A 25,791-nucleotide genomic window follows, 5' to 3' on the forward strand; every position below is an offset into this window, starting at 1 on the left:
AAATATATATATATATGATAAAACATTGAATTTGGCCTGCTATTAGTCCATAGAAACGCATTTGATAACAGATTCATACATGGAAAAACAGATTGAAGTGAGATAAAATAATTATAATAATTTACCATGGAATGACCCTTTGATGTGGAAATGCCCTATTCACTTCCATTACATTTTCATCCCGGTACCTTCAGAGATGAGTCCGTGACACTTGGGGGTTGTAGAGAAAAATGGAGAACAACAACATGTTCGTGAGAGTCTCATCTTTCCATAGAGAGGTCATATAAAGTGCATTCAAAAAGTATTCAGACCCCTTGACTTCCACATTTTGTTACATTACAGCCTTATTATGAAATGTATTAAATAAATAAAAATTCCTCATCAATCTACACACCCCCAAAAAAACAGGCTTTTGGACACTTTTGCAAATTTTGTAAAGATAGAAAAAAAAGTATTCAGACACTTTACTATGAGATTCTAAATTGACCTCAGATGCATCCTGTTTCCATTGATCATCCTTGAGATGTTTCTACAACTTGATTGGAGTCCACCTGTGGTAAATTCAATTAATTGGATATGATTTGGAAAGGCACACACCTGTCAATATGAAGTCCCACAGTTGACAGTGCATGTCAGAGCGGAAACCAAGCCATGAGGTCGAAGGAATTGTCCATAGAGCTCCGAGACTGATTGTGTCGAGTTACAGGTCTAGGGAAGGATACCAAACAATTGCTGTAATGTTGAAGGTCCGAAAGAACACAGTGGCCTCCATCATTATTAAATGGAAGAAATTTGGAACCACCAAGACTCTCCCTAGAGCTGGCCGCCTGGTCAAACTGAGCAATCGGGGATGAAGGGCCTTGGTCAGGGAGGTGACCAAGAACCCGATGGTCACTCTGACAGAGCTCTAGAGTTCCTCTGTGGAGATGGGAGAACTTCCAGAAGGACTACCATCTCTGCAGCACCCACCAATCAGGCCTTTATGGTAGTGGCCAGACGGAAGCCACTCCTCAGTAAAAGGCACATGACAGCCCTCTTGGAGTTTGCCAAAAGGCACCTAAAGCCTCAGACCATGAGATTCAAGATTCTCTGATCTAATGAAACCAAGATTGAACTCTTTGGCCTGGCACCATCCCTACGGTGAAGCATCATGCTGTGGGGATGTTTTTCAGTGGCAGGGACTAGGAAACTAGGAAACTAGTCAGGATCGAGGGAAAGATGAATGGAGCAAAGTACAGAGAGATCCTTGATGAAAACCTGCTCCAGAGTGCTCAGGACCTCAGACTGGTGCGAAGGTTCACCTTCCAACAGGACAACGACCCTAAGCACACAGCCAATACAATGCAGGAGTGGCTTTGGGACAAGTCCCTGAATGTCCTTGAGTGGCCGAGCCAGAACCCGGACTTGAACCCGATCGATCAAACACCTCTAGAGACCTGAAAATAGATGTGCAGTGACGCTCCCCTCCAACCTGACAGAGCTTGACAGGATCTGCAGAGAAGAATGGAATAGTGTGTGTGAGAAACTCCCCAAATACTGGTCTGCCATGCTTGTAGCGTCCTTCCCAAGAAGACTCAAGGCTGTAATCGCTGCCAAAGTACTGAGTAAAGGGTCTGAATACTTATGTAACTGTGATATGAGTTTTATTTATTTATAAATTAGCAAACATTTCTAAAAACCTGTTTTTGCTTTGTCATTATGGGGTATTGTGTGTAGATTGATGAGGAAAAATAATAATTTAATACATTTCTGATTAAGGCTGTAACGTAACAAAATGTGGAAAAAGTCAAGGCGTCTGAATACTTTAGCGTGTAGCCCAAACCGTTCAGACGCTACAGACAGAGTTGGTACTAGGGGTGTGAACGTGTAAATGTTTAAATGACATTTGGATCGTTATTGTTCATAAAAAATCTCTGGCAAACATTTTTTAACACTTTTTTCGTTTACAAAGTGTAAATCACAGTGCGGCACAAAACATACAAATACCTTTTGCAACAATGCTGTAAAGTTAGTAGTAGAAAATATTCATCTTTCAAATGATTTGCCACAGATAGACTTTATAGTGCTCCGCACATCAGCGTCGTTAACGGTTGGAAAAATGGCAGTGTGAGACAGGGAAGCGACAGCAGCAAAGTCCTGTTTGGCAATACTTGAGAAGGTGGTGAAATGAATGCAATCTTTGCCAGGTGGAATTGAGCTACAGGGGCAGTACAGGTGCAATGCTTAACCATCTGAAAGGAAGTCACCCGTTGCTGGCGGCAGTGCGATAAGGGACAGAGTGAAAAAAAATCACAGCACTGATTACAGTTGATATGCATCCATTGTCAATGGTAGAGGATTTCGGCTTCACTGCCTTGATGGCATATCTAGAAGCACACTACAAGATGCCCAAAACTGTGACGGCCTGGATGGAGAAAATGTACAATGATTGCTCTGCAAGTACAGAGTGCGAGCTCTCGAACACCATACGTGGCATTAACAACAGATTTTTGGACATCTATGAACATGCTGTCATACATCACTGCAACGAGCAATCACATTGATAAGAAGCGGGACATGAAGTCCCATGTACTGACAATTGGGAACATAGAGGAGAGGGACACAGCAGAGAACATAAAATGGCATTAACTACCACTGTTGGGGACAGTAGTAAGGTGAGTGCCTTCTGGTAAGTAGCCAGGACTGCGGTAGATCGAACTGCATTGCCCCGTAGCTGTCATACGCAGGATCATATCTGAATTGTGACTTCTCATTTCATGAACATTTTCTTATCGTTTAAATGTTTAAACGATGAAAAAAAAGGCAGTTTAAACGTTAAGAACATTTACACATTTGTCACAATTACACATTCAGTATCGACTTCTGATTAGTCCCGTGACACTTGTGGGGGTCGTAGAGCTAAACCGTTCGGAACCGTCTCCTGGTCTGACACACACAGCTGTAGCTCTGCCACCTTCCACCACAGTGGATTGAGACGCAGCCCTTGCAAAAAAAAAACATCTCTAGCTTCAACAACTTCTACTGGGATTTTTGTACTATGCTAATTAGATTTCATCATGGGTGAGGACATCGACTCTAGGGGGTTGTGTTAACTGCAGCCCAGGGATCCTCGCACCATCACACACACTTACTCACACATGCGCGCACACACGCTCGCACACATACTAGCGTACAAACACACACACGGATAGGGCATTGCCGTGGCTTTTCCTCGTGCCATTACACACACACAATGGCTCAACACCCTTACTTCATCAGCACGCACATACTGTACACACCGGGGAAACACACACACACACACACAATCTCACCCTGGCAGTGCCTGATAGGCACAGGCCATCTGCCACTCGGATCCTTTGGCACTTAGTGTTGATTCAACAGTATGAGCATAATAGCAGGTCAACAGTCCATCACTTTTTTTTTGCTGTGGTACCATTTAGCCAGCTGCAGTCAGCTACAGGGTATGCGGTAGCTCCAGTTCTGCACCTCTTCATGTGCAACTACCAAATACATGGCTCTGTAAATGATCAACAAATGAAATGACACTATAAAATACATGTAGATTGAGGGCCTCCAGAGTGGTACAGCGGTCTGAGGCACTACATTGCAGTGCTAGCAGAGTTACTACAGATCCAGGTTCGATACCGGGAGACCCATGAGGCGGCGCACAATTGGCACAGCGTCATCCGGGCTAGGGGAGGTTTTGGCCGGCAGACATGTCCTTGACTCCGGTGGCGGGCCGGGAGCATGCACACTGACACAGTCGCCAGGTGTATGGTGTTTCCTAAGACACGTTGGTGCGGATGGCTTCCGAGTAAGCGAGCAGTGTGTCAAGAAGCAGTGGGTCGTGTTTTGGAGGACGCATGGCTCTCGACCTTCGCCTCTCCCGAATACATACGGGAGTTGCAGCGATAGGACAAGATTGTAACTACCAATTGGATATCACGAATTTGGAGGGTAAAAAAGTACAATATGTTGTTGTTTTTTATAAACACATGTTGATTGCAATATCAACAGATGAGTGGTGTTAGTCCAGGAGATGAGGATGTTAATGGTGTACTTTAGTACAGCAGCACATACAGTGGCTTGCGAAAGTATTCACCCCCCTTGGCATTTTTCCAAATTTGTTACCTTACAAACTGAAATTCAAATTGATTTTGGGGGGTTTGTATCATTTTTATTTACACAACATGCCTACCACTTTGAAGATGCAAAATATTTTTTTATTGTGAAACGAACAAGAAATAAAACAAAGAACAGAACACTTGAATATTTATTTTATGAGGCAAGTCAGTTAAGAACAAATTCTTATTTTCAATGACGGCCTAGGAACAGTGGGTTAACTGCCTGTTCAGGGGCAGAACGACAGATTTGTACCTTGTCAGCTCGGGGGTTTGAACTTGCAACCTTCCGGTTACTAGTCCAACTCTCCAACCACTAGGCTACCCTGCCGCCCCAATGTACATAACTATTCACCCCCCAAAGTCAATACTTTGTAGAACCACCTTTTGCAGCAATTACAGCTGCAAGTCTCATGGGGTATGTCTCTATAAGCTTGGCACATCTAGCCACTGGGATTTTTGCCCATTCTTCAAGGCAAACCTGCTCCAGCTCCTTCAAGTTGGATGAGTTCTGCTGATGTACAGCAATTTTAAGTCATACAACAGATTCTCAATTGGATTGAGGTCTGGGCTTTGACTAGGCCATTCCAATTACATTTAAATGTTTCCCCTTAAACCACTCAAGTATTGCTTTAGCAGTATGCTTAGGGCCAAGGTGAACCTCCGTCCCAGTCTGAAATCTCTGGAAGACTGAAACAGGTTTCCCTCAAGAATATCCCTGTATTTAGCGCCATCCATCATTCCTTCAATTCTGACCAGTTTCCCAGTCCCTGCTGATGAAACACATCCCCACACTATGATGCTGCCACCACCATGGTATTCTCAGGGTGATGAGAGGTGTTGGGATTGCGCAGACAGCGTTTTCCTTGATGGCCAAACTGCTCAATTTTAGTCTCATCTGACCAGAGTACCTTCTTCCATATGTTTGCAGTCTCCCACATGCATTTTGGTGAACACCAAAAGTTTGCTTAATTTTTTCTTAAGCAATGGCTTTTTTCTGGCCACTTTTCCGTAAAGCTCAGCTCTGTGGTGCGTACGGCTTAAAGTGGTCCTGTAGACAGATACTCCAATCTCTGCTGTGGAGCTTTGCAGCTCCTTCAGGGTTATATTTGGTCTCTTTGTTGCCTCTCTGATTAATGCCCTCCTTGCCTTGTCTGTGAGTTTTGGTGGGCGGCTCTCTCTTGGCAGGTTTGTTGTGGTGCCATATTCTTTCTATTTTTTAATAATGGATTTAATGGTGCTCTGTGGGATGTTCGAAGTTTCAGGTCCTTTTTTATAACCCAACCCTGATCTGTACTTCTCCACAACTTTGTCCCTAACCTGTTTGGAGAACTCCTTGGTCTTCATGGTGCCGCTTGCTTGGTGGTGCCCATTGCTAAGTGGTGTTGCAGACTCTGGGGCCTTTCAGAACAGGTGTATATGTCCTGAGATCATGTGACAAATCATGTGACACTTAGATTGCACACAGGTGGACTTTATTTAACTAATTATGTGACTTCTGAAGGTAATTGGTTTCACCAGATTTTATTTAGGGTCTTCATAGCACGCACCACTTTTCAGTTTTTACACTTCACCAATTTGGACTGTTTTGTATGTCCGTTACATGAAATCCAAATAAAAATACATTTAAATTACAGGTTGTAATGCAACAAAATAGGAAAAATGCCAAGGGGGATGAATACTTTTGCAAGGCACTGTATGTCTTGTATTTGCTATTTATATGCATTATTTAATTTCACCATGTGTGTATACATTAGAGTACGTATACATCAAATCAAGGTCAGGCTTCGCTAAATCAACCTTAATCGTTTCTCAGATCATACATTAAAATATACATTTATTGGCTCTGTTATTGGCTTAGTTTAACCATGGATTGGAGAGATGGATTGGAGCCGTGCCTTCGCATTCTCACTATCTCTCAGGGGTTGAGTAGGTTATTTTCTAAATGTAGTCTGTTATAGTTACTCGGTACCTGTCCAAAATTGTAATCAGCAACATAACTTTTGGATTTTTATTTATTTAACCAAGTAGGCTAGTTGAGAACAAGTTCTCATTTGCAACTGCAACCTGGCCAAGATAAAGCGTAGCACACATACAACACAGAGTTACACATGGAATAAACAAAACATACAGTCAATAATGCAGTAGAACAAAAGAAAACAAAAAGTCTATATACAGTGAGTGCAAATGAGGTAAGTTAAGGAAATAAATAGGCCATGGTGGCGAAGTAATTACAATATGGCAATTAAACACTGGAATGGTAAATCGGCAGAAGATGAATGTGCAGGTAGAGATACTGGGGTGCAACGGAGCAAAATAAATAAATACCAGTATGGGGTATGGGGATGAGGTAGGTAGATGGGCTGTTTACAGATAGGCTAAGTACAGGTGCAGCTAGTGAGGGAGATGTTTATTTCACCTTTATTTAACCAGGTAGACAAGTTGAGAACAAGTTATCATTTACAATTGCGACCTGGCCAAGATAAAGCAAAGCAGTTCGACAGATACGACACAGAGTTACACATGGAGTAAAACAAACATACAGTCAATAATACAGCATAAACAAGTCTATATACAATGTGAGCAAATGAGGTGAGAAGGGAGCTAAAGGCAAAAAAGGCCATGGTGGCAAAGTAAATACAATATAGCAAGTAAAACACTGGAATGGTAGTTTTGCAATGGAAGAATGTGCAAAGTTGAAATAAAAATAATGGGGTGCAAAGGAGCAAAATAAATAAATAAATTAAATACAGTTGGGAAAGAGGTAGTTGTTTGGGCTAAATTATAGGTGGGCTATGTACAGGTGCAGTAATCTGTAAGATGCTCTGACAGTTGGTGCTTAAAGCTAGTGAGGGAGATAAGTGTTTCCAGTTTCAGAGATTTTTGTAGTTCGTTCCAGTCATTGGCAGCAGAGAACTGGAAGGAGAGGCGGCCAAAGAAAGAATTGGTTTTGGGGGTGACTAGAGAGATATACCTGCTGGAGCGTGTGCTACAGGTGGGAGATGCTATGGTGACCAGCGAGCTGAGATAAGGGGGGACTTTACCTAGCAGGGTCTTGTAGATGACATGGAGCCAGTGGGTTTGGCGACGAGTATGAAGCGAGGGCCAGCCAACGAGAGCATACAGGTCGCAATGGTGGGTAATAAATGGGGCTTTGGTGACAAAACTGATTGCACTGTGATAGACTGCATCCAATTTGTTGAGTAGGGTATTGGAGGCTATTTTGTAAATGACATCGCCAAAGTCGAGGATTGGTAGGATGGTCAGTTTTACAAGGGTATGTTTGGCAGCATGAGTGAAGGATGCTTTGTTGCAAAATAGGAAGCCAATTCTAGATTTAACTTTGGATTGGAGATGTTTGATATGGGTCTGGAAGGAGAGTTTACAGTCTAACCAGACACCTAAGTGTTTGTAGTTGTCCACGTATTCTAAGTCAGAGCCGTCCAGAGTAGTGATGTTGGACAGGCGGGCAGGTAGCAATCGGTTGAAGAGCATGCATTTAGTTTGACTTGTATTTAAGAGCAATTGGAGGCCACGGAAGGAGAGTTATGGCATTGAAGCTTGCCTGGAGGGTTATTAACACAGTGTTCAAAGAAGGGCCGGAAGTATACAGAATGATGTCGTCTGCATAGAGGTGGAATAGCAGCAAGAGCGACCTCATTGATGTATACAGAGAAGAGAGTCGGTCCAAGAATTGAACCCTGTGGCACCCCCATAGAGACTGCCAGAGGTCCGGACAGCAGACCCTCCGATTTGACACACTGAACTCGATCAGAGAAGTAGTTGGTGAACCAGGCGAGGCAATCATTTGAGAAACCAAGGCTGTCGAGTCTGCCGATGAGGATGTGGTGATTGACAGCCTTGGCCAGATCAATGAATACGGCTGCACAGTAATGTTTCTTATCGATGGCGGTTAAGATATTGTTACGCACGCCTCTATGAAGAGGGAACGCAACACCCTGCTACAACTAAACTCTCCGTGAAGTGAAAAAGGTATGGACTGTAGGTGCAAGTAAGAATGACAACAGGCAGAATGTGGTACCGTTTACAAGGACTTTATTCCTTTACACGGTAATATGGGGAAAAGGGGCTGGACGGAACCAAAGCAAAGAAAGTAAATCTCAAAGCCCCCCCTCTCCTATCTTACCTGCCTACCCACTACTTACCTAATTTAGCACCACCTGGTGCCCTAACCAAAATACAGGGGGTGGTCCGCCCAGGTCTTACCTAGTGTGCCTAGACAGTGAATATACTACGGGTATATGTATGCCCGCGGGCCTCTTGCCTAAGCACTCTCAAGGTCCCTTCCCCTTCTCCCCCTGGGAACAAATGAAACAGAATATTAAACAATTTCACAAACAAACTAAGAAACAAAGGACATCAAATAAGCTCTATCTGAGCAACAAACTCACAGAACATACTACTTCCCAGCAATGAACTCCCAGCAAAATCAACCTCTAGCAAAATCTCTCTCAGTAATCCCTACCTCCGAAATCTCTGACCTCCCAGCAAATCTCTCCCTCCTGAACAGAACACTGGCTTTTATATAGCTTCTGGAGGAATGGGTAATTGGAGACAGCTGCGTCTTGACGAGGGGGCGGGGTCAGCTCTCCAATTAGCCCTGGAGTCATCCAATCAGCTGCTTGAGGGATTTCAGGAAGCCATTTCCTGAAATAAACACATGCAAATACACAAACTACAACACATAAACTGGGGAACGTAACAATATCGTTTAGGACCTTGAGCGTGGCTGAGGTGCACCCATGACCAGCTCTGAAACCAGATTGCATAGCAGAGAAGGTATGGTGAGATTCGAAATGGTCGGTAATCTGTTTGTTGACTTGGCTTTCGAAGACCTTAGAAAGGCATGGTAGGATAGATATAGGTCTGTAGCAGTTTGGGTCAAGAGTGTCCCCCCCTTTGAAGAGGGGGATGACCGCAGCTGCTTTCCAATCTTTGGGAATCTCAGACGACACGAAAGAAAGGTTGAACAGGCTAGTAATAGGGGTGGCAACAATTTCGGGAGATAATTTTAGAAAGAAAGGGTCCAGATTGTCTAGCCCGGCTGATTTGTAGGGGTCCAGATTTTTCGGGTCTTTCAGAACATCAGCTAAATGGATTTGGGAGAAGGAGAAATGGGGAAGGCTTAGGCGAGTTTCTGTTGGGGGTGCAGTGCTGTTGACCGGGGTAGGAGTAGCCAGGTGGAAAGCATGGCCAGCCGTAGAAAAATGCTTATTGAAATTCTCAATTATGGTGGATTTATCAGTGGTGACAGTGTTTCCTATCTTCAGTGCAGTGGAGGAGGTGTTCTTATTCTCCATGGACTTTACAGTGTCCCAGAACTTTTTTGAGTTAGTGTTGTAGGAAGCAAATTTCTGCTTGAAAAAGCTAGCCTTGGCTTTTCTAACTGCCTGTGTATAACGGTTTCTAGCTTCCCTGAACAGCTGCATATCACGGGGGCTGTTCGATGCTAATGCAGAACGCCATAGGATGTTTTTGTGTTGGTTAAGGGCAGTCAGGTCTGGGGAGAACCAAGGGCTATATCTGTTCCTGGTTCTAAATTTCTTGAATGGGGCATGTTTATTTAAGATGGTTAGGAAGGCATTTAAAAAAATATCCAGGCATCCTCTACTGATGGGATGAGATCAATATCCTTTCAGGATACCCCGGCCAGGTCGATTAGAAAGGCCTGCTCGCTGAAGTGTTTCAGGGAGCGTTTTACAGTGATGAGTGGAGGTCGTTTGACCGCTGACCCATTACGGATGCAGGCAATGAGGCAGTGATCGCTGAGATCTTGGTTGAAGACAGCAGAGGTGTATTTAGAGGGGAAGTTGGTTAGGATGATATCTATGAGGGTGCCCGTGTTTAAGGCTTTGGGGGGGTACCTGGTAGGTTCATTGATAATTTGTGTGAGATTGAGGGCATCAAGTTTAGATTGTAGGATGGCTGGGGTGTTAAGCATGTTCCAGTTTAGGTCGCCTAGCAGCACGAGCTCTGAAGATAGATGGGGGGCAATCAGTTCACGTATGGTGTCCAGAGCACAGCTGGGGGCAGAGGGTGGTCTATAGCAGGCGGCAACGGTGAGAGACTTGTTTTTAGAGAGGTGGATTTTTAAAAGTAGAAGTTCAAATTGTTTGGGTACAGACCTGGATAGTAGGACAGAACTCTGCAGGCTATCTTTGAGTAGATTGCAACACCGCCCCTTTGGCAGTTCTATCTTGTCTGAAAATGTTGTAGTTTGGAATTAAAATTTCTGAATTTTTGGTGGTCTTCCTAAGCCAGGATTCAGACACAGCTAGAACATCCGGGTTGGCAGAGTGTGCTAAAGCTGTGAATAGAACAAACTTAGGGAGGAGGCTTCTAATGTTAACATGCATGAAACCAAGGCTATTACGGTTACAGAAGTCATCAAAAGAGAGCGCCTGGGGAATAGGAGTGGAGCTAGGCACTGCAGGGCCTGGATTCACCTCTACATCGCCAGAGGAACATAGGAGGAGAAGAATAAGGGTGCGGCTAAAAGCAATAAGAATTGGTCGTCTAGAACGTCTGGAACAGAGAGCAAAAGGAGGTTTCTGGGGGCGATAAAATAGCATCAAGGTATAATGTACAGACAAAGGTATGGTAGGATGTGAATACAGTGGAGGTAAACGTAGGTATTGAGTGATGAAGAGAGAGATATTGTCTCAAGAAACATCATTGAAACCAGGAGATGTCATTGCATGTGTGGGTGGTGGAACTAATAAGTTGGATAAGGTATAGTGAGCAGGACTAGAGGCTCTACAGTGAAATAAGCCAATAAACACTAACCAGAACAGCAATGGACAAGACATATTGACATTAAGGAGAGGCATCCTTAGTCGAGTGATCAAAAGGGTCCAGTGAGTGGAGAGGTTGGTTGGGGGTCACGGCGATTTAGACAGCTAGCCAGGCCATCGGTAGCAAGCTAGCATAGGATGGAGGTCTGTTGTTAGCCACCTCTTGCATTCCGTCAGTAGATTAGTGGGGTTCCGTGTGGTAGAGGGGATTAATCCAAATCACACAACAAACAAAAAATAAAAACAATAGATATAGTTATAGAGGCCCAAGAAGAAACATAATAATAATAATAAAAATAAATAAATTGTCCGATTGTCTATTCTGAGAGCAGCCGGTAAGACAGCTAACGGTTAGAAGGCCGCAGATGGGCGTTCAGGTAACGTCGCGACGGAGGAGCCAGCCGGATCTCCTTCGGGTAGATAACGTCGGCAGTCCAGTTGTGAAGGCCCGGTGGGGCTCCGCGTAGGCAGTAAAACGGGTCCGGATAGGTGACTGCAGCCCAGGAGTGATTGATGGAACTCGGGAGTTATTGACGGAGCTGGCTAGCTCCGGAGTAATTGATGTTTGGTCCGGAATCGACGAAAGCAGATAGTCACACGGATAGCAGCTAGCTAGCTGTGAGATCCGGGTATGAATGTCCAGAGAGCAGTTGAAATCCAGGGACATGGAGAGAAAAATTGGTCCGGTATGTTCCGTTCCGAGCCGCGCTGAGCCGTACAAAACTGGCGATAGATTTTCGAGCTAAAGGATAGCTGATGACCACAAACCGTGGTTAGCTGAATACTAACGATTTGCCAGTAAAGAAGCGAACTAGCTTCTGAACTAGCTTCTGATTAGCTTCTGGATTAGCTTCTGGGCTAGCTTCTGGCTAGCTCCTGGCTAGCTTCTGGCTAGTTTCTGGCTAGCTTCTTGGAGTTTCTGGCTAGCTTCTGGCTAGCTTCTTGGAGGATTGCAGATTTGAGGTAAATAATACTTATTTATAAATATAAATTGGTGAGGCGGGTTGCAGGAGAGTGTTTTGAAGATAAGTTGATGGAAAAGAAAAAGAAAATGTATGTGAAAAAAGTTGTAAATATATATATATACAGGACACGACAAGACGAGGACAAAAGACGTCTGAACTGCTATGCCATCTCGGTAATGTGAGTCTCCAGTTACAGAGATTTTTGCAATTCGTTCCAGTCATGGGCAGCAAAGAACTGGAAGGAGAGATGACCAAAGGAGGAATTGGCTTTGGGGGTGACCAGTGAGATATACCTGCTGGAGCACGTGCTATGAGTGGGTGCTGCTATGGTGACCAATCAGCTGAGATAAGGCGGGGCTTTACCTAGCAGAGACTTGTAGATAACCTGTAGCTAGTGGGTTTGGTGACGAGTATGAAGCGAGGGCCAACCAACGAGAGCGTACAGGTCGCAATGGTGGGTAGTGTATGGGGCTTTGGTAACAAAACGGATGGCACAGTGATAGACTGCATCCAGTTTGTTGAGTGTTGGAGGCTATTTTATAGATGACATCACCGAAGTCGAGGATCGGTAGGATGGTCAGTTTTACGAGGTTATGTTTGGCAGCATGAGTGAAGGATGCTTTGTTGCGATATAGGAAGCCTATTCTAGATTTAATTTTGGATTGGAGATGTTTAACGTGAGTCTGGAAGGAGAGTTTACAGTCTAACCAGACACCCAGGTATTTGTAGTTGTCCACGTATTCTAAGTCAGAGCCGTCCAGAGTAGTGATGCTGGACGGGCGAGCAGGTGAGGGCAGTGATCGATTGAAAAGCATGCATTTAGTTTTACTTGCGTTTAAGAGCAGTTGGAGGCCACGGAAGGAGAGTTGTATGGCATTGAAGCTCGTCTGGAGGTTAGTTAACACAGTGTCCAAGGAGGGGCCAGAAGTATACAGAATGGTGTTGTCTGCGTAGAGGTGGATCAGAGAATCACCAGCAGCAAGAGCAACATCATTGATGTATACTGAAAAGAGAGTCGGCCCGAGAATTGAACCCTGTGGCACCCCCATAGAGACAGTCAGAGGTCCAGACAACAGGCCCTCCGATTTGACACACTGAACTCTATCAGAGAAGTAGTTGGTAAACCAGGCGAGGCAATCATTTGAGAAACCAAGGCTGTCGCGTCTGCCAATAAGAATTGTGTGATTGACAGAGTCGAAGGCCTTGGCCAGGTCGATGAATACGGTTGCACAGTGATGTCTCTTATCGATGGCGGTTATGATGTCGTTTAGAACCTTGAGCGTGGCTGAGGTGCACCCATGACCAGCTCTGAAACCAGATTGCATAGCGGAGAAGGTATGGTGGGATTCGAAATGGTCAGTAATCTGTTTGTTAACTTGGCTTTCGAAGACCTTAGAAAGACAGGGTAGGATGGATATAGGTCTATAACAGTTTGGGTCTAGAGTGTCACCCCCTTTGAAGAGGGGGATGACCGCGGCAGCTTTCCAATCTTTGGGAATCTCAGACGATACGAAAGAGATGTTGAACAGGCTAGTAATAGGGATTGCAACCATTTCGGCAGATAATTTTAGAAAGAGAGGGTCCAGATTGTCTAGCCCGGCTGATTTGTAGGGGTCCAGATTTTGCAGCTCTTTCAGAACATCGGCTATCTGGATTTGGGTAAAGGAGAAATGGTGGGGGCTTTGGCGGGTTGCTGTGGAGGGTGCCGGGCAGTTGACCGGGGTAGGGGTAGCCATGTGGAAAGCATGGCCAGCCGTAGAGAAATGCCTATTGAAATTCTCAATTATAGTGGATTTATCGGTGGTGACAGTGTTTCCTAGCCTCAGAGCAGTGGGCAGCTGGGAGGAGGTGCTCTTATTCTCCATGGACTTTACAGTGTCCCAGAACTTTTTGGGGTTAGTACTACAGGATGCAAATGTATGTTTGAAAAAGCTTGCCTTAGCTTTTCTAACTGCCTGTGTATATTTGTTCCTAACTTCCCTGAAAAGTTGCATATGACGGGGGCTATTCAATGCTAATGCAGAACGCCACAGGATGTTTTTGTGCTGGTCAAGGGCAGACATGTCTGGCGTGAACCAAGGACTATATCTATTCCTAGTTCTACATTTTTTGAGAGGGGCATGCTTATTTAAGATGGTGAGGAAGGCACTTTTAAAGAATAGCCAGGCATCATCTACTGACGGGATGAGGTCAATGTCATTCCAGGATACCTCGGCCAGGTCGATTAGAAAGGCCAGAAGTGTTTCAGGGAGCGTTTGACAGTGATGAGGGGTGGTCGTTTGGTCGCAGACCCATTACGGGTGCAGGCAATGAGGCAGTGATCACTGAGATCTTGATTGAAAACAGCAGAGGTGTATTTGGAGGGCGAATTAGTTAGGATGACATCTATGAGGGTGCCCGTATTTATGGATTTGGGGTTGTACCTGGTACGTTCATTGATAATTTGTGTGAGATTGAGGGCATCAAGCTTAGTTTGTAGGATGGCCGGAGTGTTAAACATGTCCCAGTTTAGGTCACCTAGTAGCACGAGCTCAGAAGATAGATGGGGGGGCAATCAGTTCACATATAGTATCGAGGGCACAGCTGGGGGCAGAGGGAGGTCTATAATAGCAAGCGGCAACAGTGAGAGACTTTTTTTCTGGAAAGGTGAATTTTTAGAAGTAGAAGCTCAAATTGCTTGGGTACAGACTTAGCCTGCAGAGCTCTGTATTACTTTCTATCTTTGCAGTAGATTGCAACACCGCCCCCTTTGGCAGTCCTATCTTGGCGGAAAACATAGTTAGCAATGGAGATTTCAGGGTTTTTGGTGGTTTTCCTAAGCCAGGATTCAGACACGGCTAAGACATCTGGGTTGGCAGAGTGTGCTAAAGCAGTGAGTAAAACAAACTTAGGAAGTAGGCTTCTAATGTTAACATACATGAAACTAAGGCTTTTACGTTTACAGAAGTCAACAAATGAGAGCACCTGGGGGTTGGGAGTGGAGCTAGGCACTGCAGGACCTGGATTAACCTCCACATCACCAGAGGAACAGAGGAGAAGTAGGATAAGGGTACGGCTAAAGACTATACGAACTGGCCGTCTAGCATGTTCAGAACAGAGAGTAAAAGGAGCAGGTTTCTGGGCACAATAGCATAGATTCAAGGCATAATGTACAGACAAAGGTATGGTAGGATGTGAGTACATTGGAGGTAAACCTAGGCATTGAGTAATGAAGAGAGAGATATAGTCTCTAGAGATGTTTAAACCAGGTGATGTCATCGCATATGTAGGAGGTGAACAACATGGTTGGTTGAGGCATATTGAGCAGGGCTAGAGGCTCTACAGTGAAATAAGACAGTAATCACTAACCAGGACAGTAATGGACAAGGCATATTGATATTAGAGAGAGGCATGCGTAGCCAAGTGAACTTATGGGTCCAGTGAGTGGTTGGGCTGGCTGGGGACACCGCGATTCAGACAGTTAGCAGGCTAACAAGCTAACAGTTAGTAGGCCGGAGCTAAACAAGCTAGCAGCTAGTAGACCAGTGCAAGCTAGCCGTTAGCAGACCGGGTTAGCAAGCAAGCAGTTAGCAAGGGCTAGCAGTTAGCAGACTGGGCAGGCAAGCTAGCAGTTAGCAGACCGGGTTAGCAAGCAAGCAGTTAGCAAGGGCTAGCAGTTAGCAGACCGGGCAGGCAAGCTAGCAGTTAGCAGACCAGGGCCCGGCAGTTTAGCAGTTAGCAGACCGGGTTAGCAAGCAAGCAGATAGCAGGGGCTAGAAAGTTAGCCTTTGGGGGGGGACGTCGCGATGGGGGTAAGTCGGTTTTTGCCTCTTCGTGCGCTGACGTCGATAGACCAGTCGTGGAATTAGTAGGGTTCCAAGTAGCTCTAGGTAGCTAGCAGGCCGATATTGTAGCCCTGGAGTATGCTTCGGTGGTAGCACAGGAGCCCTGGTCGGGCTAGCTTCAAGCTAAATTGGTGCTTGCTCTGAGATGGAAACGCTAGCCAGGAGTAGTCATCCGGGATTGCGGTTAGCTAGTTGTGAAGATCCAGATGAAAATGTTCAGTTTGCGTTAGGAAACCGGGGATAAAAATAACAGGTCCGTTATGCTCTGGTTAGAGTCACGTTGTTCGAACTGGCGAGAGCTTTCCGAGCTGAAGGTTAGCTGATGACCGCTGGCAATGGTTTGCTGACTGATATCTGGTAGTTAGCTGGCTAGCTTCAGTTGAGGGATTCCAGATCCGAAGTAAATAGAAATACTTTAGGAAAACAACGCAGATCCACGCCACATTGGGTGAGGCGGGTTGCAGGAGAGTATTTAGATGATAAGGTTTAGCAAAATATTTTAAAGGATATGCGACGAAAAATATGTAAAACGATAAACACAAGGGACACGACAGGACAAAGACGTCTGACTGCTACGCCATCTTGGATTACACAAACTCAGTATCGTAATCTTATTTCTTTCCCCTTAAGAGGCATTGGAAGAAGACAGAACGGAGCCATAAAACACATTTAGTGTTTCATCATAGTGGTTTCTGACTTGTGGTCAAACTTGCTCAGGTAGAACAAACTTACAAATTGAAATATCACTGAGAAAACAGAAAGGTATCATAATGTATTTTTTTCGCCAACATGGATTCAAAAGTAAACATCTAGTTTGTCTAAAGTATCTGTAACCTTATTACAATGCGTTTCCTTGTAACATAACTGATTACAGTTTTAAAAATGTAATCAGATTGCATGTAACTGATTTACATGTAATCACTTACTCCCCAACCCTGATCTCTGTCAGATTTGTTGCATAGCATTTTGAATGTAGATGTAATGTAGCCGGAGATGTAGGCGTTTGAACTGAATGTATCAGCAGCCGGACATGGGAGAGGTTTACGATTCATGTACTGAATGGCCTTTCACACTGTACTGCTATCACTCTCCATTGATCTGATTGGAACTGAAGGTAGAGCGTTGCTTAGCTGGCTCCTTGGAGCATGTCCAGGGAAGTGTCTTTATGTGTCCAATCGAACATGTTCCCTGTGTTCAGTGGAATTCTCAAGGTACCACAGCGAGCCAGTAGTGTGTCCGTGCATGCAGCGCCAGGCAGTGCTAGCATTTTCTAAGCTTTTCCTAAAACTTTTGAACCCTTGACCTGCGTTTTATATAGCCAACATCCACAAAAATCATAATTATTATGGTAGTGACTGATTTGAATGACTGTAAATCCTCTATATTCCCCACAGCTTTTGTTAATCCTCCTGATTGATAATGTGTGTTTTTGTGTAAGTGTATTTGTGCATATTGTATGTTTATATTTGTGCGTTCACATTTGCAATACCGTATTACTGACATGATTTCAGTCATGGAGAATCATTCATTTTGATTCCCCTCCTCCCCTCCCATTCCAATACCGCACCAGTCTCTCCTTCTCTCTGGATGAATGAGTTCTACCCTTCCCGTCCTCTACTCCTCTCCCTGACCCTCTCCCTGGTGTCTTCCTCTCCTCTCCAGATGAGCCTCTGGAGCTACCCCTGTTTCAGCTGATCCCGTCCCAGAGACAGGTGGTGTTCCGTGGGGACCGGCTGCCGCTGCAGTGCACTGTGTCCTACCTGGACCCTTCGGTCACGCTGCTCTGGCACCACAATGGCGACGTCGTCCACAGCAACGAGGACAGGGGCGTCTACGTAGAGGATACCCTGGTCCATGACTGCTGCCTGCTCACCGGGTAGGGGGAATCGGGGACGTGAGTGGAGAGCTAATCTCTCTCGCTCGCTGTGGCACAGACACACTCAGTTACATTTGTGCAGTGCAGCACTCACTCACACACACATGCGGTACAGTTTTGCAGTACACGACCACACACTCACAACACTGCATCTCGCTAACCATGCTCACAAGCACTAACAGACAATCGCACGCATCAGAAACACACTTCCCCTTCTCTCCCTTATTGTCGCCGAGATTTACCTTGTGTAATCGTCCGCCCTTGATAGGGATCTGAAAGGACAGGGACAGAATTGGGTTGACCGCGCGTGCCACTGCCTCTGAAAGCTAATCTGTGCCCCTCTCAGGACGTTTGCCGAGCGCTCCGGGAACGTTGCCGGAGTGCTTGGCGATCACAAGCTAACAGGAACAGTTGCTGACTCTTAATTACAGTGATAATGGGAGCAGCAATGCTGGTTTTCTCACATTTCGGGGCCTGTTGTCGCGTTTCCTCTTCCTGTCTTTGTTTTCTCTCCATGCTGTTGTTACTGTTAGCTTGGCGGCAGACCTGGTTTCAAATACTATTTAATATCATTTAAAATACTTTATCTGTGCTCAATTAAGCTTGCCTGGCTTATTGGTCCAATCAAATCTTCCCAAACCTGTAAAACCCACCCATCTGGTCCTCTAAGCAAGCTAAAGCAAACACTCAAAATATTGGAAAGATTTAAAATAGTATTTGAACCCAGGTCTGCTTGGCGGTAAGCAGGCTCATATGGAGGAGCACATTGCCATTGATTAGTTTAACTGCTGCTACGCTCTGAGCCGGGGGCTCTAACATAAATTTGGATGGTGCTGACAGAAATATGTTTCCCTGTGTCAACAGGGCCGGAATGCTTGTTGTCACGGTTTACATAGCACAAGGAATTCCATCTCTTTTCCCAGATCTGGAAAAGATACCAACCCAGAATATTGTAGCTCCCACTACTCACGATTTGACCAACATTGCCACTTGTAATTTATGATGTTGAAGTTTACTATTATGTTCTATTCTCTATAGCTTTGTGGCTGAGTTGATTATCTCAAAGTATGAGGATGAGTGAAAATATATGACCATTTATCTATTGCGCTTGGCTAACCATATTCAGTGTTACTCTTCCTAATTTGAATTTGTATTGATAGATTGTTCTGTAGCGGTCTGACAAAATGGAATGACTTAGCATTGCCTCTCCAATGAGGTCTGTAGTTCACACCTGGCTGCTCATTACGAACTGGCGAATGGCTGTGGAACACTCATAGCTAATGGCAACTAACAGCTGTAGTGTTAAGTTGTGAATTGTGTCCATCAAGCTGCTCTGGTGAATGTATCACTTGTGTATGTGAAGGGATTGGCGAGTGATTAACACATGCCTGTGTTCTCTACAGCATACACAGCAGAGCAGAGTGGCCTTATATAGAGCCCAGTGTCCATTGTTAGGTGGTGTTCTGTTCTAATAGGCCTGTCATGCCAAATAGTGTCCTCTTGACAAAAAGTGTCCCCCCACTTGGTCACAATGGGACTCGATAATCAATGGATTTCACATGACTGGGCGAGGTCGTAGCCAATCAGAATGAGTTTTTCCCCCCAAAAGGGATTTATTACAGACATAAATACTCCTAAGCACTCTTGAGAGTCTCACCTTTCTATAGAGGGAAAGGTGTAGCCCAAACTGTTCTGACGCTACAAGCAGAAGTTGGCAGATCGGCGGTACTAACCTCAGATGAGTCCTGTGACGCTTCTGGGGGGTGTAGAGCAAAATGGAGAACACCATCATGTTTGTCAGAGTCTCATATTTCCATATATTGGTCGTACTAGTTTGTAGGCCATTTTCGGGATGGCTTATAGTCTGGCAAACACCGCTGTAGCTAGGCCACCTTCCACCACAGATTTCTCTTGCTTAAACAGACTTTGATGGGGCTTTTTTTATGATGCTAATTACAGTTATATGGGGCACGGTCATCGACTCTAGGGATTTTTAAACACGTTTTGTTTAGATAATAAGATGAAAACATGACTTTGAACTACTTTTGGGTACCTTGTTAACATTTTAACAACATGAAAAGTCAAATTTTTCGGGAAAATGGCGAAGAAAATATGTAAACTGGACATGAACTTACCTTTCAGATTGCAACGTGAGCTGCTATGCAGCTAGTATCACTTCATTCGTGTGCAAATCAGTTCAATTCATACACTGGCTCGTCTGGCTTCTTTTGAGCTCACCTCCCATTGTCATGTCTTACTAAAGTAGGCTTTCATTAGTCCTATTATGCTACTTTGTTCCCATCTCTCTTCCTCCACCGCGTGGCATATAGGCATAGCTCAGTAATTCAGCAGGACACTTGTGGTTGAATATAATGCAGGACACAACAGACAGTTGAATCATTTTGAACCTACCTGTCAATATTTAAGATTGAAATATGAAAATGTTGCTATTTTGGTGGAACAGTTGTGTAATGAAGGGATTGATTTAATTTAATATACCAACATGGGTATGGGCTAAAGTCAACACGTAAAAAAATAAAGAGCAATTTAGTTGAGAAAACAGAAGTATGAATGACAAGTAAAGTGCATCATACGAGAGGAGGATCCTCAAAAAGATTTGGCAGAAGTAGTGTATGGCTGTTCTTTTTCATCTCTCAGTTCTGGTGTGTGGGACGGAGAGGAGGTGGGTTCTACGGGTGGTTCTGCACGTCACTTTACCTCCACAGGCAGCCAGTCTTGGAAGGGGGACTTCCAGGCACAGCTGCTCTCTTCGCTGTTGGAGTGTTTGCAGTGCTAGTGTATGTAGCGCATCTGTGTATCTCACTGTGCCTAGGATGATATGGCAAGTGCAGTTTCTTAACAGATTTGATTAAGCAACATGACAATAACAGTAGCTGTAGACAGCTGTAGATAATGTCATGAAAAGTGGGATCTTGGAGCGTGGTTGGTCATGGATCCAGTTCTAGGGAAGGGATACGGTAGGCAGAATGGCAGAGCCCCTGGATCCTGGCGAACAAGAGCAGAGTGAAAAGGAAAGGGGAGCAGACAGATGAGTAGGACACAGAAAGAAAAACACACAGGTTATATATAGATCAGGGGTTCGTTGAGCAGAACACAACATTTTGTAATGGTTAGACGTCAATATGTTATGTAGAACAAACATGCCTCTCCGACATGCACAGTGCCTTCGGAAAGTATTCCAACCCCTTGACTTTTCCCACATTTTGTTACATTTACAGCCTTGTTCTAAAATTTAATAAATATACTTTTTTTTCTAAGCAATCTACACACAATACCCCATAATGACAAAGCAACAAACAAAAAATACCTTATTTACATAAGTATTCAGACCCTTTGCTATGAGACTCGAAATAGAGCTCAGGTGCATCCTGTTTCCATTGATCATCCTCGAGATGTTTCTACAACTTGATTTGAGTCCACCAGTGGTAAATCTAATTGATTGGACAAAATTTGGAAAGGCACACATCTGTCTATATAAGGTCCCACAGTTGACAGTGCATGTCAGAGCAAAAACAAAGCCATGAGGTCCATAGAGCTCGGAGACAGGATTGTGTCGAGGCAGGGATCTGGGGAAGTGTACCAAAACATTTCTGTAGCATTGAAGGTCCCCAAGAACACAGTGGCCTCCATCATTCTTGAATGGAAGAAGTTTGGAACCACCAGGTTTGGAACCACCTAAAGCTGGCCGTCCAGCCAAGCTGAGCAATCGGGGGAGAAGGGCCTTGGTCAGGGAGGTGACCAAGAACCCGATAGTCACTCTGACAGAGCTCTAGAGTTCCTCTGTGAAGATGGGAGAACTTTCCAGAAGGACTACCATCTCTGCAGCACTCCACCAATCAGGCCTTTATGGTAGAGTGGTCAGACTGAAGCCACACCTCAGTAAAAGGCACATGACAGCCCGCTTGGAGTTTGCCAAAAGAACTTAAAGATTCTCAGACCATGGTCTGATGTAACCAAGATTTGCTTGAATGCCAAGCGTGACATCTGGAGGAAACCTGGCACCATCCCTACGGTGAAGCATGGTGGTGGCAGCATCATGCTGTGGGGATGTTTTTCAGCGGTAGGGACTGGGAGATACACTCACATATGCTGGGCTACAGCAGCTCCATCTTGCCCTCTAATAGGCTAGGTATAATTGTCACCATATTGCTTATACCTTTCAAACCACATCAGGTCTACACAGAGCATAGGGTGTAAGGGCTAGGGTTTGATTTGGGATTCAGGGATAGGTTCTTTGTCTTTGTCTTTTCTTTGATTCCTCACGTCCTTTCTTTTTTCACGTCCTTTTAAAAAATAGATTGGAGGAGAATGTCTGTGGATGCAAGGAAGAAAAATCACATAATTACTGACTGCTGTCACACAACTGTCATAATGCATGAGAAGGAAGAAAAAGTCCTGTGCACGTGCACAGATGCTCACCATTATCTTTATGGGTGCTGACAAGTGCAGCCATTTCCTTTGCCCTCACTTTGCATTATCTCACACTGCTGCTTGTGTTCACATCATATCACTGAGTCTACGTTTAAGCATGTGCATTAAACACATGAATTTACTCACTCATTTATCAGGAGGTGCCTGCATTACTCTTGATATTGCATGTTAAATTAAATTGAATCAGCATCAGCTCATTAGTAAATGTGTGGGACAAAAGAGAGAAGGGAAGCACTGCAGAGCAGAATGCAAAGTGCCATTAATATTAGGATGACATAATGTACATAGAAATACAATGACATTATATTGACACCACTTAAAATATGAACTATAAAGGCATCACTATAACATATTACTACATACAGTGTGTCTTCAGAAAGTATTCATACCACTTGACTTATTCCACATTTTGTTGTGTTACTGCCTAAATAAAAAAAGGACTTCATAGATTTGGTCTCCACCCATCTACACACAATACCCCATAATGACAAAGTGAAAACATGTTTTTACAAATTGATTGAAAATGAAATACACAAATATCTAATTTACACAAGTATTCACACCCCTGAGTGAATACTTTGTAGAAGAACCTTTGGACAGCCATTTTCAAGTCTTGCCATAGATTTTTAAGTCAAACTTTAACCAGGACACTCAGGAACATTCATTGTTGGTTAGCTACTCTCATTAGGATTTGGGACTGGGTTATAAGTTATTGTTCTGCTGAAAGGTGAATTTGTCTCCCAGTGTCTGTTGGAAAGCAGACTGAACCATGTTTCCCTTTAACACTCGGATTTTGCCTGTGCTTATAGCTGTATTCCGTTTCTTTTTATCCAAAGAAACCACCCTAGTCCTTGCCGATGACAAGCATACCCATAACATGATGCAGCCACCACCATGCTTGAAAATATATAGAGTGGTAGTTAGTGATGTGTTTTGTTGGATTTGCCACATTTTTGCAGTATTACTAAAGTGCCTTGTTGCAAGCAGGAGGCATGTTTTGGAATATTTGTATTCTGTACAGGCTTCCTTCTTTTTACCATCCTCAGTTTTCTCATATTTTAAAATCACCATTGGCTTCCTGGTGAAATCCCTGAGCAGTTTCATTCCTCTCCGGCAACTGAGTTAGGAAGTACGCCTGTGTCTTTGTAGTGACTGAGTGTATTGATACACCACCCAAAGCCTAATTAATAACGTCACTGTGCTCAAGGGATATTCAGCATCTTCACAAGGTCATTTGCTGTTGTTCTGGAACTTGGTCCTTCAGGTGTTTGGAAATTGCTCCCAAGGATGAACCAGACTTGTGGAGTTCTACAAAAAAATAATTCTGAAGTCTTGGCTGATTTCTTTTGGCACTGAGTTTGAAGGTAGGCCTTGAAATACATCCACAGGTCACCTCCAATTGACTGAAATTATGCGAATTAGCCTATCATAAGCTTCTAAAGCCTTGACATAATTTTCTGGAATTTTCCAAGCTGTTTAAAGGCACAGTCAACTTAGTGTATGTAAACTTCTGACCCACTGGAATTGTGATACAGTGAATTATAAGTGAAATAATCTGTCTCTAAACAATTGTTGGAATTAAAATTACTTGTCATGCACACAGTAGATGTCCTAACCAACTTGGCAAAACTATATTTTGTTAACAAGAAATGTGTGTAGTGGTTGAAAACTAGTTTTAATGACTCCAAACCTAAGTGTATGTAAACATAAACTGTATGTGGGGTCCAGAGATGGGGTAGTCATTAAAAAATGTTACCCACTATTTGTTAACACAGAATGAGTCTATGCAACTTATTTTGTGATTTATTAAGAACATTTATACTCCTGAAATGATTTAGGCTTGCCCTAACAAAGAGGTTAAATACTTATTGATACAAAACATTTCAGGTTTGAATTTTTTATTATTTCCGAAAAAAAAAAAAAAAAAAGATTCCAATTTGACACAGAATCTCAATTTAGTAAATTTTACATTCTGTCACGCTCATGATCAAAGACAGACCAAGGCGCAGCGTGTGTAGAGTTCCACATCTTTAAGTCGGTGAAACTTCAAAACAATAAACCAACAACGAAACGTGAAAGTAGGAGTGCACATGCACAAACACAAAACAATATCCCACAAACACATGGGGGGAAAAATGGCTACCTAAATATGATCCCCAATTAAAGGCAACGATTACCAGCTGCCTCTAATTGGGAACCATACAAAACACCAACATAGAAATATTGAGCTAGAACACCCCCTATGGATACACAAATATAATACCCAGAGTGTAAGAGCCTCATTGAACACCACATCTGTACCTGGCCCAGGGAAACAAAAGACAAAAGAGGCCATAATGGATTCCGGAGTCCCGAAGGAAGGCCGTGAAACCAGAAGTGGAGGCTATGCTAAGGATGGGGGTCATTGAAGAGTCCCACAGTGCATGGTGCAGCCCCACCGTGTTCGTGCCCAAACCGGACGGTAGCCTCCGCTTCTGTAATGATTTCCAGGGTGTGAACAACGTAAGCTTATTTGACGCCTACCCCATCCCGAGGGTGGACGAGTTCATCGACCGATTGGGAAAGGCCCAGTACATCAGCACCCTTGACCTGACCAAAGGATATTGGCAGGTACCGTTGGCAGCCTCTTCCCGGGAGAAGACGGTGTTCTCGACACCAGACGGTTTGTATCAGTTCCAGGTGCTCCCGTTTGGTCTCCACGGAGCCCCACCCACATTCCAGCGACTGATGAACAGAGTGCATCGACCTCACCAGCAGTACGCAGCGGCCTATCTGGATGATATCATCATCCACAGCCAAGGTTGGAAAAAGCACCTGACTCGCCTCCAGACAAGCCAGGTTGACCGCGAGGGGAAAGGTCCAGGGGAAAGTACACAAACAATTGGGGGGGCGTACAGCAGGTCAGCCACCAGGGGGAGACTCGTCGAGGCCTGGTGACGGACGGAGTATAAATCACGAGGCGATGGCTGGACGTGCCAGGTCTTGACGGGCTCTCCGGCCAGGACTAATTGGGGCTGATTGGGAGCTGGTTAGTAATCAAGGGCTGATTGCTCACCAGCTGTGCAAGGCCCATAAAGCTGCCAGAAGGGCAGCACACACGGGAGATCAGGGGGAAGAAAGGACTCCCGTATAGTTGGGGATGGTTTCAGAGGTATGAGGAGGGAGTTTTTGTGCCCGACAGGATACAGCAAGACCCGGAGCCCAGAAGATGGTATCCCGGAGAGGGACTCATGGGGAGACCTATCCTTTTCTTTTTTGATTTATTATTTAAATAAAAATCCTTGAAACTGAACTAATCATACTCTTGACGTCTTGACCAAATGCCCTGGTCTGCCACAACAGACATACATTGGTATTCGATAGGTAATGATATTGCTACAAAACTTCACTGCAACCGGGTTTCCTATAATCTACTATTACAGGTTATGCATTTCCCTGGTACAGGCCAGAGCATGTCCTATACTTCTAGATATCGTCTGAAACCAGCCTCTCTTATGGTGGACCCAGGTACAATCTGTTCACTCACGATGACCAGAAGATTCATTCATGCAGTTCACTTTTTAGCTCAGGCCGTTATCCCCACCTGCTTCAAGATGTCTATTATCATCCCTGTGCCTGGGAAAGTAATTGAACTAAATCACTACTGACCCGAGTGCTTTGAGAGGCTAGTCAAAGAGAGAGAGGCTAGTCAAAGACTTCATCACCTCCTCCCTCCCAGACACACTCGATCCTCTCCAA

The 25,791-nt window shown here is 44.4% G+C and overlaps 1 protein-coding gene across 1 annotated transcript in view; it reads left to right on the forward strand.

Annotated features, from left to right (window-relative positions):
- Nucleotides 1–25,791, forward strand: part of LOC115134910 (adhesion G protein-coupled receptor A3-like) — a 277,905-nt gene that overhangs the window by 90,501 nt on the left and 161,613 nt on the right. The window contains exon 7 of the mRNA XM_065023285.1: nucleotides 17,388–17,601. Within this exon, the coding sequence (XP_064879357.1) occupies nucleotides 17,388–17,601 (214 nt within the window). The remainder of the gene's footprint in view (nucleotides 1–17,387; nucleotides 17,602–25,791) is intronic.

This window comes from Oncorhynchus nerka, linkage group LG10 (assembly GCF_034236695.1).
Source record: "Oncorhynchus nerka isolate Pitt River linkage group LG10, Oner_Uvic_2.0, whole genome shotgun sequence".
NCBI classification, from domain to species: domain Eukaryota; kingdom Metazoa; phylum Chordata; class Actinopteri; order Salmoniformes; family Salmonidae; genus Oncorhynchus; species Oncorhynchus nerka.